General features: G+C 44.4%; 1 protein-coding gene across 3 annotated transcripts in view; it reads left to right on the forward strand.

Moving 5' to 3' along the window:
- Positions 1-15620, forward strand: part of FARP1 (FERM, ARH/RhoGEF and pleckstrin domain protein 1) — a 292555-nt gene that overhangs the window by 236641 nt on the left and 40294 nt on the right. For all 3 annotated transcript variants that reach the window (XM_032611162.1, XM_032611161.1, XM_032611163.1), the window contains 3 exons: positions 9564-9751; positions 10950-11039; positions 12096-12229. In XM_032611162.1, the coding sequence (XP_032467053.1) occupies positions 9564-9751; positions 10950-11039; positions 12096-12229 (412 nt within the window). The remainder of the gene's footprint in view (positions 1-9563; positions 9752-10949; positions 11040-12095; positions 12230-15620) is intronic.

The following is a 15620-nucleotide window of genomic DNA, read 5'->3' on the forward strand; positions in this document are numbered from 1 at the left end:
AGAGATGGGGTTGGGTGTGACCAATAGGCAGCAGAGATGAGAGACCTGTGAATTCTTTCAGACTTCCAAAGGGTTTCCCAAGACCTGTCAGAGCCAGTTTTTTCTGAGGCAACAGCTAGTGTAGGGGTCGCCTGCATCAATAAGGAAGCCAAGTCTTCAGATCGCGGCTGCTCCTGGGCAATGATATCTCAAAGCCTTGGGTGGAAGACAAACCAAATACAGAAACAGAAGTCTTCACGCCACGCAGGGCGACTCCGGGGCCTCCGCGCGTGAATATCTTTTGTTAGATAGTATTTCAAAACGTGTAAATTATAGGTCCTTTAGTGACTGGTTTTTGGTGCTCCTTGTTCGGGCAGCATAAAAATGCAAGAAATTCTCGTAAAGAACTGCATTTAATGAGTTCCAGAACTTACGGTGGATTGCCCCAGCTCCTTGACCAGTCATCTGTATGCTATGATGCTATTTTATTAGACAGGCATTTAGTTAAAGGAAGTCCGTGAGCCAGATTCTTCTCCACATATGTGATTCGTATTTGGAAATTTCTCACAGATTTATCTCACCAAATGGTGCTTCTGCGGCCTGCACTTAAAAATGTGAATAATTTCCATTTGATGCTCCAGGACTTCTTTGAAGATTCAAACCAAGTAATGCTTTAAAAAAAAAAAATTATATATATATATATATATATATATATATATATATATATATATACACACACACACACACTAGGACTGCAAAACCAAAATACAGCACGAGCCTCTTGAAATTTCCACCAAGTATACGAAATCCAGCCTGTCCTCAGTTGAATCAGAAACCCCACTTGCATCTTCGCTGTGGAGTCAGTCTGATTGTGTTGGCAAAAGCAGTTCCTAAAAGAAGCAGCGATTAAGACATGAAGCTGCCATTTTAAAGTTTTTTAAAACTGCTGTGAAGGTGCATCACCTCCCATTTTCATAGCTTTAACCAGTGTTCACATGGTTTTAATCAACATTTTCCACTTAAAATGCTATTCCCTATTTCAACACAGTACGGGTTTGGTGCAATTGAAGTCATCAGTGAGTGATTGGGCTACAGGTAGGCCCCGCCTTAAATTAAGAAACTTGGGGTCCCCTTCAGTACTAGGTTTATTTTGAGTTTATTTGCTTCTGTCTCGATCACTCTTCTTTGCCTAGGCCCTCATTTTCATTAACCAGAATTTAAAGCTGTCTGAGCTGCGTCCCCTAGAAAGGCTCTTTTTTTCTGGATCTTCTCCTTTGTAGTCTATAAACATTCCTCCTCTGATGAGCTTAATTACTCTAAGGCTGGCCTTCCTCTAGTTTCATGGAGATGAGTCTACAGTTGACACTTGGACAACACGGGTGTGAATGGCGCAGGTCCACTTATGCACCGATTCCGAGTACCACACAGTCCAAGGTTGGTGGAATCCGCAGATGCGGAAGTGTAGATACATACAGAGGGCCGACTATAAGTCCTACATGGATTTTCCACTGCTCGGAGGGTCTGCACCCCTGACCCCCGTGTCGTCCAAGGGTCAACTCTATTGCTGCCAGTTTTACAAAGCAAACTGCAGAAGAGTCTTTGCGATAGAGAAAGTTTCTTTGGACCCAAAAGAGGTGAACATTTCAAAATAACCTGTTGCCGGCAGCTCTCTGAGTTTACACTCAGCCATGTTAGCCAAGTTCATAAGAACATACGGAAGGAAAGGTACTAGCGGATGAACTTCTGCAAGAAGGAAGTGATGAAAGAACTTGAGTCTGGCGACATTTAAAGAACTTACTGGCGCTGCTTTTTCCTCGTTAGTCTAATTCCATCTGTTTCTGTTTAGTTGAATGAAATGTAATACAGGGAAATGGGGTCTCTAGTGTACACAGTGCGTACCCCTAACACTAGTTGCTAAAATGAAGCCATGACGTTTAGATCAAAATAAGCATGCCACTTAATGTAGCAGCTCTCTTTTTATTAAAAAAATAATAATAATGAAAAGCAAAAAATACCCATGATGGTTTGGTCTAGCGTTGTAGGCATCAAAGATCAAAAGTGGCCTGGTTGCCACCTGTTTGGAATACATACTTGGAAAAGAGCTATTTATTGTTTCCTGGGTAACCTAGGGATTTTTAAGTATTTCCTTTATAAACAAAAGTTGCAAATGCGGATTTGTATGTCAGATACATACTTGGGAGGAGGTGAGTAGAGTTGTGAAAAACAGGTCTTGCTTCATAAAGTTCAGAACACGTCACTCCAGAAAACATAGATGAAACTTCCAGCATGGGGGATTTTTTTTTTTTTTTTTTCCCCAATCAAAGCAGTTAAACACCCTGGTGGAAGCTAAGGTAGAATTAGTAAATCTTTTTTAAAGCTTTAGAAATTGAAGAGACTGATTCGTTCAGGATCGTTTCAGCGCAGATGGACTGAATGATGCCCACATCACAGCTTAGCCTTGGAAGCAGCCTCTGGCAATCTCCTTGGCCTCTGGTGTTCGGTTATAACTTCTGGTGGAAGGCAGCTCCTTGGCGTCTTCGTGTGGGTTCTAGATCAGGTTGCTCTGATATGTCTTAGGGTGGTTTGGTATTTGAAAGTAGGGAGGATTGAACATCAACTGTTGACAGAGGGTATCTGATCTAAGTCTGTAGTTGAGAGCTGGTGTGAAAGGTTAGCTTCAAGGCAGGTGCTGTTAATGCAGTTATGGACATGGTACTGAGAATTACAGTTGCTAGGGGTCAGGTGCAGGAACTTCAGAATATTGAAGGACAGAAGTTAGAAATCGCTGCAAAATGCAACATAAACCAAGAGTACTAAGGCGGGAGCAAGGACCATTGTGTGTGTGTGTCGGTGGGGGGGAGTGTATAACAAAGCATCGGACAGTAATTAACTCTACTTTTGAGTAAGAGGTAGAGGTGTTAGTGGTACCAGGAGTTTGGAGGCAGTCCTGCTTTATTATAAATTGGGGTTGTTAACTGACTCTCAAATAGGAAACAGTAGAAGGGTCGTTTTGGAGCCTCTGATGGGCCTGTCAGTATTCCCAGACGACCTTTCTGGCTCATGAAACTGGGCCAACGATTGCTTTTTCCTGGGCCTTGCTGTTCCTTTGTAAGAAGGAAAGCATTTGTCACTCTGCCCCCACCCCCCCGCAGTGATTTATAGAAAGACCAAAGACAGGCTTTCCTTAGTCAAGAACACACACCCCGCTGCTCTCTACACACGCACCTGAATGGCCAGTGGATTCAGTCCCTTACCCTCACCTCCTTTCTGCCTGGAAGGTTGCTGTGAAAACCTGACTAACCCAATCTCACAAGCTTGGCCTACGTTATTAATCCAGTTCCCTTCTGTTCTCTCTGTGTGTACATTTAATATTTTATTAAAAATTTCTAATATGCTGAATTAATTTTACAGTAGACAAGGCTGGGGACTTCATTCTCATTTTTGTCATTTGTTTAATAAATTTGAGAAAACATTTTTCTGTTGTGCCGTGGTATGCACTGTGTGGTCAGCATGTACCTATCTAAGAGAAAACTTTTTTTTTTTTTCCAGCGTTCTGTCTTTTATCCTCAAAGCATGGTGTACCTTCTCTTCCCTGCATTGTTGGAGCTCTGTCTGATGTTTTGGTTTTTTTTAACATGACTGAATACCAGTTTGTACTCGGAACACCTGTTTCTTCTAGAATGCAGTGATTGCGTCACTAAACAAGCCTTGTCACGGCGGCACCCTGAGCATCGTGCTCGGTGGTACCATATCTCACTAAAGGTGGGGAAATGGAAGATGAACGGAAGACTTCACTTTTCTGATTCCATCTTCTCCAGGCCTGCACTTTGTAATGTGTGGCGGTGGGGATGGTCCTCGGAAGGGAGCCAGGATCTCTGTAGGGCGGGGCAGGGCTCATGGAAGCAGAGAGCATCTGTGGCAGCAGCTTACGTGGGCGGAGCTCAGACAGCTAACCAGAGGACTGGCTCCCTATGTTGAATGGGACCATCTATTCCAGTGGGGATGGCAAACGTTCCATAGCTTATAAGCGAATTTGGCTGTGAGTGTGTGTTTTGTTGGGGAGCGGGGATAGGTAGAAATGCAGAGAAGACCTCTCTAGCTCAGCCCAGGTGGCCCCTCATGGCCAGTGAGCTGTTTGTAGTTTGCTGTCTACCCAGAATGTAGGCTCTCACAGATACTGTCTGGTTCTACCTTCTCTCCACGGCTCAGCGTGCAGTAGTTCACGAAAGCATGGATTTATTCCACCGGGAAGGTGGCTGGTTTCTCCAGTAACAATGAGCTTGGTGATTCTTTAAGCATGGAAGGCCAAACTCATGTAACGGTGTATGCACGGGATTAATAGCTTTTGTTAATCTCAACTGAAGAGGCTTTTACTTGTCCTAACAGGTATCTTGCTGTAAAAACTGTCAATTGTAACCGTTCTTTCCGACTGACGGCCGAAGCTTTGTCCTGAGTACAAGATGGTGTTTTCCATTGGTATGAAGCACCATGTCCCCCACAGCCCAGGCACTGCCAACACCACCACCGGGTTCAGACAAAGGAGAATTCTCCTTTATCTTTTCCCCATCAACGAGAACAAGCTAGTGCATTCGCCGTCATTTTCCCATTAGCAGCATTTCTCTTTATTTTTCTGCAAGTTGCATTTCTGTTGCTTTTCTGAATTGCTTGATGATGAACAGTAACGTTGATGTTCAGCTGCTTGTAAAACTTTTCTTCAAGGAACTTGGTCTAAGAAGCACGTACATTACGCGCAACAACCTAAGTTATCGAGAAGAAGGCCACCCTGCTATGATTGGTAATCCTATAACCTGGTTTTTCTTGTGGAATCTTGTAACTTCAATGAAACATTGTCAGCCCTTTTTTTTTTTTTTCTCTCACATATTCCAGTGGGGTGGGACCCAGCTTAGTTATCAGACTAGAGTGAATCCTGCCTGGTCTGGAGACTTCTCATGAATCAATACAGTACTGACCTTTTTTTTTTTTTTTTTTTTTTCCGGTAACTGGCTTTCAAATGCAGACCATCTCCAGAGAGGGTTTGTCTTCTCCTTTAGAGGGAGACTGTGGATTTAAAAAGAGCCTTTTTAAAAATAAATGCAAACCTGCATCTGTAATGTATTTCCTACGTGTGCCTTTGAAGCATATTCTGGGTACATAGAGTTACAGTCTCCTATATTTTAGAAGCAAATGGCAGGAGACGAATCACAACAGATGAGTGGCATCTAGACGTTTGCCAAATACAGAACTTTGGGAGAATGTTGAGGAAGTCCTCATAGATACTTTTTAAATAATTGTACTTTTTATAATTTTGAAAAGAGAACTTGCGAAAGCAATCAACAGTCTCATTTTCATCTGTATTCTCATTCTCAGATATTTTAATATTTACCAAATCTATGGATTACTATTTTTAAAGTTGTCAGGTTTTCTGGTTCCCTCCTTAACAGGGAAAATAACACTTATCTAATTTAAAATGAGGATTCCCAATTTATTTGACTAGTTTAAAACAGGACAGGTACAACTAAGTATTTGAAATGCCATTTTTATTACTGGAAAAACAGATTCTCCAGGCTTGTGTGAGTTTGTTCTTAAGCCTTTTAGTATAGTCAGAGGAAGTAGATGGTCACTAGGCGGCTTGTACCCAGTCCCAAGCGCGGAAGGCAGGCGTGAATTTGGCTTCTTGATCATAAACCATGTTCCCACTGTTTCATGTGCCTCTGGTGGAGGGCTGGTCAAGAGATGCTCCAGTCTGGGTGGGGCTGCAAATCCAACTTCCCCTGTGCAGCCAGAGAGAAGAATTATGAATGTATGTTACATTAAAAACATAGAGCAGCTAACCCAGTTTCTGAGCTGGGTGATAAATTGAAATCCATACATATTGCAGTGCTAATTTGAAGTTCCATAATTGTTTGTGCCATGAGAATGTGTACATTTAAAAGGATTTTTTTTAAAGCAGTTACCAGAAATGCCCCCCTTTAGAGTAGCATTAGTGAAGGCATGTTTAATCCGTGGGAGTGTCATAAACTCAGCCCTCTTGTTACAGATTAAGGGTGGACGCGGGGACATGGAGATCTGGGGGTGGCGAAGGGAGGCGTGTCATGAAATTATTTGGTAGAGGTGAGGGACTTGAAAGTCGTTAACCAGAAGTATAACTGAATGCCGAAAAACCTGCAGGGCAATTTCTAAAAATAGGAAGAAATTCTTTTAAGAATCAAAAGCTTCCAGACTTTTAGGGCGGTAACTGATCTTTTTCTAATCTCTTCAGACTTTTTTCCACCTATTGCCTTAATATCCGGATGGTTTCTTAGAAGATTCTCCCCCCGCCCCAAGTTATTTACCTAGTGCCCCTAGCTGAAAGAAATTCCTTTATGTCAATTTGCCATAGAGGAGGAAAATGATAAAAATTGCCAGGCATTAATCAGTTCATGGAGTAGCCGTGAACACCAGTCACCATTTCTCCTCATTGCCCAGGGCTGTGCCTTCAAGGCAGGGGACAGACTGTGTGATGGGAACAGCCTATAAGGTTGCAGAAACCTGGCAGAGTCACTTGATCTAACATAGCCATGTTTGTTTGCTTCTATTGTCAAATGGACGACTTCAGTGAAAATCGGTCACCTGTAGCTCTAGTAACTGTGACCTTAGTTACTCTTCACACTTGCCCGAGGGCAGGCCCTGCGTGGACACCAGTTTGTACAGACCCTTGTCACACACTGGCTGCAAGTCGAAAGAGAACTTTAATTACTCACCAAGCTGCCAAATTCTACTGATTACTCTGGTCAGCATATTGCATTGATTGTTGAATGGTAAATGAGCTACCTATTTTTGTTTGGGACACATGTCATCTATGAATTTTCAAAGCCTTGAGGAGTTCCTCTTGCAAGGGGAGGAAGGAGGCTATTCTCCATGGTTGTGGCTCTGATTGGTAAATGGAACCTCAGAGTTTGGGACCTTTCCCTTCCTTAGCATTGCTGATAGATTTCTAGAACAGGCTGCTTGGTCTTTATTGATTTATTGGTCTTACTATTTAAATACACTCATCGCCTTGGCCTTCTTGGGCCCCGTTAGTAGACACAAAGCCCGTTGAAGTAGCCTCTCAGGAAATGGAAATGGGCTACCCTAATTTGGTCATCCTCCAGGGTTGTGTATTGCACGTGTAACATCGGTGTCACACACACCTTTAGGCCACGTGAGTGCGAACGTAGCTGAACCCGGAACTGCCCCGGACTCTACATAGGGACATTGGTTGTCATCAGGTTCACTCTCGGTGTCCCGCTTTCTGAATCCTGTCTCCAGTGTGCTCCAGTGGGGTGTCTTCTAGATTGCTATCTTCTCTGCAATGTGTCCTGCCTTCTTGGCAGGGCGGCACCTCTCCCGGAGCCCTGGTCTGTTAGCTCACCCTTCTGGCCCGCTAGGTCTACCAAACTGAAGTGTCCCCGGGGAAATTCACAAGGGCAACTGTCGACCTTTGGAGGGTGGACATGGTTGCACTCGAGTGTGTTTCCCCTTATTTCCTCCCTCGCCATGTGGCACTTGGTTTTTTATCTGCTGCTGGATGCTGTCCAGGGACTAATGAGTGCTGTTTCCCCACCTGCACGCCTCCTTCAAGCTAGCCTTCTAACGGCTTTTTGTTCATGGCTCCAACTCTTTCAATGAGGAGTCGAACGCTTTTTCTGTCCCACGTCACTGCAGATTCAAGGCCCGGCATGTTCTCACTTACACTGCCTCACCTGGTCTCATACGTAGTGTGAGAGCTGAAGGTAAGCCCCCATGCTTTGCCAGATGATGGTGGACAAATAAAAGGTGACCCTCCAATAGCAACTCACAAATGCATGAAATGTTTTGATCTCCAGACAGACTGCCAGAAGTTCTCTTCTCTACTTCCTCTTTGTAGTGATAACATTTTTCTTTTTGTGATTCTTTTTTTTTAAGAGAATAGTGTAGTACCTTGAATCAATTGCAGTTACGATTGTTGTCACTATTCTATTTGACAAGTTCCAATTCTCTTGAAATGATTGTATTCGGTTGTGCACTAGTGTCAATAAAATTGACATTTGTGAAGCAATTTCTGGCCTTTTTCTCCGGGTTTTACTGGGTCTGGTGGTGTGTGGGGTGATTGCGTCTTTGTCTCACATCAGGACTTTGTTTTAATGATGTCTGCGAAAACGCAAGGAACTTAAATGGATTATTTTTTAATGCGAACTTCTGGAATCTGACTTTACCTGACATGTTCTCATCTTGTTCTTCAGGGATGATTGTACTGACCAGCAGTCAGTGGGCAGGATGTCTGCTTTCCATTGCTTTTGTGGGCATGGTGGCTTTTCACCCGTGTGTAGGTGACACGGCTAGCTGGTCAACCTGGGACCGGGTGGGGGCTGGTGGCGGCTTCTGCAAGGTTCATTCATACTGGGATCAAGTTCATTCCCCAACTCCATCAGCTTCATTCGAGGCTGACCTGTCTTGTAATTTCCGAGTGAATATGAATGAATCCAGAGAGGAAGGACAGAGGTCCAGAAAGTGGGGGGATTCCTGGAAAACCGCACTTCCCCTTTCCTTCCGAGATCCTTGATACTGTGCCGAGTAGCCATGAGCGTGAACCTGTATATTGGAAAATGGAGAAAGCGTTTATGTCGTCTTTCCCTACGATGGTAACTGACAGGACTGCAGGCTACTGGAACTTTGTTTACCCTAATCCTAGTTTTTGCAGATCTGCTTTAGAATTATAAAACTGTCAGGCAAAACACTTAGTTTAGAAGTAGATTTTGAAACATCTCATTTTATTAGTAGTTTCAAAAGGTTGAGGTATCGGTATTGGCAAAATTCTGTTGGCACAGAGTTTCATGTGCACATCATCTCATTTGGCTGACTCGGGTAATTACACATTTTCCTGTTACTTACTGTGGTATCCTTCTCAGAGGAATGATTAATTTCCTATCATTTTTTGACTCATAAAGGGGAATTATGATAATGTAATGACCTCCAGCTTTGCATTTTTAAATGATCACCTGTGCTGTAATTGTGATACTAGTGTTTCTGTCCCAAACAGTGAGAGAGACATGGAGTGACATCACCAGGTATAACAAGCTCGCTTCTGTTCTTCGTAGAATGGGGAGGTGGCTGCTTTCCCTTTCTCTACCTGTGGCCCGTTGTTCCAAGATGTAGTCTGTCCTGGGTGTCCCAAGTCCTTTAGTCTTCTATTAGAATAGCTCTATTTTCTGGTCACTTCCCACGTCTCCTTGTGATATAGACACTGTCTTTCTCGAGTAATTCTTAGAAGCTAAGGCAGTAGTTAGGAGATGAAGATCCTATTTGCAGATACACGATGCTTTTAAACTATTGTAATTATGCTCTAAGCAGAGGTCTCCACCTTATCATTAATGACATAACTGTGTTCCACTGAATAGTATCTTTAGGATTAAGGCAGCTGCAACTTAGGGAAAAAACTAGAAAATCACGAAGGGCATCATAAGTGTGCCATATGGTAGTCAAGCTTATAAAGGTTTGATTAGGTGAAAATTCTAAGTGGACACCAGGTCCCAGAAGGAATTACTTTTTTTCTTTTCTTTTCTTTAATACTTCTCATCCCCAAACAGGCTCCCTGACTGGCAGCCCTCACCTTTCAGAGCTGTCCATCAACTCGCAGGGAGGAGCTGCGCCCACCAGCACCGTCCTGTCACCCAACCTGAGCCCCGACACCAAGCAGGCCTCCCCCTTGGTCAGCCCGTTGCTGAACGACCAGGCGGGCCCTCGGACTGACGACGAGGACGACGGCCGGAGAAAGGTGTGGGGACGGCAGGCGCTCGCCTGTTGATCTTTTGTTGTCATTTCCAGTAATACACATAACATAAAATTTACCATGTGAACCATTCTTAAGCACACCGTTCAGTGACATTCAGTGCACTCACAGTGTTGTGTGACCATCACCACTATTTCCAGAACTTGGTCATCCTTCGAACAAACTCCATGCACGTTGAGCGTTACCCCCCCACGCCCAGCCTCTGGAAACCACCGTTCTGCTTTCTGTCTCTGCGAACTGACCACCCTAGGCATTAACCTCGCATAAGTGGAATCACACAGTGTCTGTCCCTTTGTAATTGGTTTATGTCCTTTAGCATAATTGTCCTCAAGGTGTATCCATGTTGGTAGCGCATGTCAGAATGTCCTTCCTTTTTTAGGTTGACTAGTATTCCATTGTATGGAGAGACCACATTTTGTGTATTCATCCATCCACTGATGGACAGCTGGGTTGTTTCCTCCTCTTGGCTATTTCGTCTTAACGTGCTGGGAACGTGGGTATACAAGTATCTGTTCTCATCTCTGCTTCGTGTGTATCCCCAGAGGTGGAATCGGTTGGACTCTTGTGGGAAGCAAGATGGTTAACAACAAGGGATTCCCTTTTAATTGTTGGTTAAAGAGAAGCAAAACCAGTGGCAGACCTGCTCTAGGGCAGTGCTGCCTGCCCGCCTGACCGATGGACTGTAGCTGCTGTAACCCTCGTCCCTTTGGATCAGTACCCTTCGTGTTCCCATGAACGATGTAACTTCCATTTCCTGAAAATCAGTAGCACCAGCCCACGACGCCCAGGACAAAGGCTGCTGTGCTTTCTGTTTCATTCATTTCCTTGAAGCCTGCACCACTCTATTATCCTAATTAATTAGATTTTCAGGTGCCCAGTATTGAATGAATAGTCCTCAGTGACAGCTGACACACCCATTCGAGGCCTTTCACTGCGGGTGGTACTTACATGGAAGGAAACATTCCTAGGCAGTTTTGTCATCATAGAAATCCATTTTCTGTCCTAGTTCCTCTCACACCAAAAAAGGAGAATAGATAAGAGTTTATTTAGCCTTGATACCAGTCAACCAAAGATCGTAAGTTAGCAACGTATCACTTTAGTTAGGACTTGCTTATAATCAGGACATGCTTAGAGACTTTAGGCCCAAATGATTATGTCGTCTTTCTTTTAATGGATTTTGCAGAGATTTCCAACTGACAAAGCGTACTTCATCGCTAAGGAAGTCTCCACCACTGAGAGAACGTATCTGAAGGATCTCGAAGTCATCACTTCGGTATGTGTAGCATTTCCCCTAAAGCCTTAGATTACATAATTTATCTTGCCTGATACTCAGCTTTAGGAGACAAGCTGGATCTAATTAAATGTTGGGTTCTCTGACTCCAATTAAAAGAATTTTGGTTCTGGGTTGTAGAAATTAGGCAGTAATAGTATGTTTAATTTGGAATATGCTCTGAAAAGCTTTTATAACTGTGATTTTTAAGTGCAAAGGAAGGAAGTTTCTAAAGTGGAGAAATTTAAAATGAAACGTTTTACTGTCTGCCTGCACCGATGGGGAACATTTCATGTTTTGCCCTTTATTTTTGCTTGATGGAGACCTCAGAGGCGAATTAGAAGCCTTGTTTTATCTTTGCCAATAATTGAGCCATGTCGGCAAAATCTACCCAAAAGACTGCCTTTTATTAATCAGTCCTGTTCAGTCTTGGAAACAAATTCAAAGCATGGCAGATGACTTCATGATCCTGGATTCTGGGAAGGAACCTAGCCCACTGGAGGTCAGTTGGAATTGTTGGGTTTCTGTGCCTCTAGGGCAGCCGTGGTGACCTGGGCAGGTGCTCAGCAATCATTGTGGGACCCACCTGGACTTCAGGTCAGCGTGATGAGTAATGTGTGTGGAAGGCAGAGGCTTCACCTCTCTGGTTCAGCCATCTTCCTGCTCAGCATTTCAGTGAAGGAGCAGAGATGGAAGTTTCTCAAGGACTAAACCAGAGGGCGTGAAGTGGTATAACTCAGCGTTGACCCAGTGAGCTGGCCGTAATGGAAGTTTTGATTTCAGTATCTGCCCACTTCAGAGATTTGTCCCGACTTCCACAGTCAATTGGTAACAAACTTCAGGAAGCGGTAACGAAGAGATGGGTACTTCTTACCCCACCTAGTGAAAGGAGGGAAAGCAGTAAAGCTTGAAAGCCCCTGATGCTCTTGAAATTCTACAGACGCGGCAGGAAAGCCCTTTAGCCTCCACGCGTGGTGGGCTGCAGCGTTACGTCTGAAGAGTTGCAGACCTTCATCCTTCACCTTAACGCCTCTAAGAGTGTCCTCTTTTTATTTCCAGTGGTTTCAGAGCACAGTAAGCAAAGAGGACTCCATGCCCGAAACCTTGAAAAGTCTCATTTTCCCGAATTTTGAACCTTTGCACAAATTTCATACAAATTTTCTCAAGGAAATTGAGCAACGACTCGCCCTGTGGTGAGTACAATCCCGTGTTCTGTCTCGCACCACCAACTCTTTCTTTCTGTTTCTCAGTTATTTTTATGTTGTTCCTTATAAGCAGCACCCATGAGCTAAGATAAAGCGAGAAGCTGGCTTCAGACAAGCCAAGCTTACGGTGATTTCCTGTTAAATCTACACGTGTTAGATCTCATCCTGGATTTTTTTTTCCTTTGGCTTACAGTTCTTCAAAATGCATGTTTTCTGATGATAATTAAATGAATACCACAGAATACAGTAATTTCTTCTGGAAGGATGATGAGGGTTATAAAGGGTAGAGGCAAAGGAGGGACTTGTAGGGGTGTTGGTAACATTTTACTGGTGCTTGCTTTATAGTCATTTAAGTATTATACGTCTCACGTAGCTTTCAGTATAATATTTCACGGTGTTTATAAAGAAAAATAAGAGCCCCATACACCACACACACACACAAATACACACACATACACATACACTTTTACCTTGAATCCCACTGCTAGGAATTTATCTTAAGGGTACATTCTAATATGTGAAATGACAAATGGCAAAGAGAGCCGTGGCAGAATTAAAAGATTGGAACTGACCTAAGTATCCAGGAAGCGCAGGCTGGCTAAAAATAATGTTAAGTCTGTTTATTAAATACCATATAAAAGACTGATATGTGAGTGCAAAAATTCAGGAAAAATTGTCTCTACTATAGAATGCAAAGTCTGATGTACCCTTGGCCTAAAGTGGAGTCTTTTATAGAAAATTCTTTTTCTAAAAATTATTTATTTGGTTGCCCCGGGGCTTAGTTGCAGCTCGTGGGCTCCTTAGTTGCGGCACGTGGTCTTCTTAGTTCGGCTCCAGGGCTCCTTAGTTGCGGCTCGCCGGCTCCTTAGTTGCAGCAGGCGGGCTCCTTAGTTGTGGCATGCGAACTCTTAGTTGTGGCACTAAGAGTGTGGGATCTAGTTGCCTGACCAGGGGTTGAACCCAGGCCCCCTGCGTTGGGAGCACGGAGTCTCATCCACTGCGCCACCAGGGAAGTACCCTATAGAAAATTCTTATGGGGTTTTTTTTTTAAAAGACGTGTGTAGAAACATGAGGAGTTGTCTATCTACTAAACACACATTAGAAAAATGCCAGGAGATGATAGCAGACATTTTCTGCTATGCTTCGGGTGGAAGTGGAACCCACTGTTTACTGTATCCATCCTCACTACAGGTGAGTTTGGTTCAGAGTGGTCTCGTGGGTGTTCAGCTCCTGCAGGAGCCCTGGACGAGGTGGTCCTGCCCCAGGTGATTCCAAGCGCGAGATTCAGGCACCAGTTAACAGGCTCGCAGAGCTGCTCCCTGTGTTGGGAAGCAGATGTGCTCAGACGTCTGACTTTGTATGTTTTTTATACCTGGAGATATTCAAGTGCAGCTCTCTTTGCTGTGATAGAAGGAAGTAGGAGACTTCACTCAGATGCCCCCGGGAGGGGAGCACAGCCAGGATGGAGAAAGAGCAGGTAGAAAATCAGCTTCACTGAAGATGGGGAAAGACTGAAAATGCCAGTTTAGAGTCTGTGCTATGAATGCAAGAGAAATACACTTTTTGAAATTAAAAAAAATATTCTACAAAATCTAACTTTACCTTCCCAAAATTTACTGGAAGCCTTTCGATTGTGTTCTGCCATATCGTCTCCTCATTCATACAAAGTTGAATGGTGCTTTCATAATGGAGTCAAAGACCTTCCAGCTCTGGAGAAACCAATTAACAGTTCATTTTCTGGCCAGTGAGATGTGTATTAATACAGTCTTCCTATAGGCTCAGAGCATCTTGAGATGGTATCACTAGAGCAGTTTTGGTCCACATGGCAGTTGATTTAAATAAGGTTGGGGAGGGCTTCCCGGGTGGCGTAGTGGTTAAGAATCCGCCTGCCAATGCAGAGGACACGGGTTCGAGCCCTGGTCCGGGAAGATCCCACATGCCGCGGAGCAACTAAGCCCACGCACCACAGCTACTGAGCCTGCGCTCTAGAGCCCATGTGCCACAGCTGCTGAGCCCACGTGCCACGGCTGCTGAAGCCCGCACGCCTAGAGCCTGTGCTCCGCAACAAGAGAAGCCATCGCAATGAGAAGCCCGTGCACCGCAACAAAGAGTAGCCCCCACAACTAGAGAAAGCCCGCGCGCAGCAACGCAGACCCAGTGCAGCCAAAAATAAATAAATAAGTAAATTTTAAAAAATAAAATAAATAAGACTGGGGCGCTCACACACAGGAGACGTCCTCCGCCGGCAGCACCCTGGCAGCCCAGCATGGGGGCTTGCGCTAGCTGCTGCAGAACAGCCGTTTCCTTGGTTCTTGTCCTCTCAAGGGAAAGAATTCAGACGAGAGGCATAGAGCAGTTTTAAGTAGCAAGAGTTTTGTTAAAGCAAAAGTATGCTCCTGAGAAAGGACAAGAGCGGGCTGTCTGGAAACCAGAAGCAGTCCCACAGTGGGGGTCGGGTTGGGTTTTTTAGAGCAGTGGTCCCTCCCTGTGTCCTGCGTCACCTGACTGACAAGTTGATGGACAGCTTTAGGTTATATTACTTCTCCCTTAGTGCACAGGTGCTTACCCATAAGCACCGAAGTGAAACACGGTGGGGGGTGGGGTGGGGGGAGGAACAAAATCTGCAATGCTAATTTATTATAATTACAGCATAACGAACCCCGCCCTGTTACTCTGAGTCACCTTTTGGGTCTTGCTGCGCCTGCACCCGCCTGTTGTGGCAGTTCTATCTCGCTTGGTCCTGATACGGCTGGAAACTTAGCGGTGGTCCTTGACCACAAGAGGGAGGACCTCTGGGCATGTTCTGATCACCAGTGTCCAGATGGGGGAGGGAAAGATGATCCCCATCCAGGACGGGGCGTGTCTGACTACCTAACACTGCCACCAGAGAACTTGGGAGAGCTGTATGAAACATTTCATTCTAGGAATGACGCCATGCTCTTGGACTTAATCTGTGACCATAAATCTTTAGCCCTTATCTGTGAAAGGATATCCAGTGGCTTAAAAAGCACCTGCTGTCATTTATTTCCCGTAGAGTTTTCAGTAGAGTATCGTTCAGAGATCTACAATTTTATTCATGTTTTCCGTGAAGGTACCAGAAGCTCAAAGCTAAAGAGAGAGCAGATCGTCAGTACGCAGCTCAGTTGACTTGACCTTCAGTAGCCTTACAACAGTGGACCCACACCAAACTGATGAGAGTCAGTTATTGGGAGCCATTGTAAAAGCCTGCCATTAAGTTCAGCTAATCAGTTCCTCAAGGGCATGATGAGGAAGACCTGGCTCGGCAGGGATTCAGGGCAGAAGGTTGAGCATGAGTGAGTTCAGTGTGAGCCAATAGAATGACACAGAGATCAACGTCTGTCGGATCTGTAGCTCTCAG

This window comes from Phocoena sinus, chromosome 18, assembly GCF_008692025.1.
Source record: "Phocoena sinus isolate mPhoSin1 chromosome 18, mPhoSin1.pri, whole genome shotgun sequence".
Lineage (NCBI taxonomy): Eukaryota > Metazoa > Chordata > Mammalia > Artiodactyla > Phocoenidae > Phocoena > Phocoena sinus.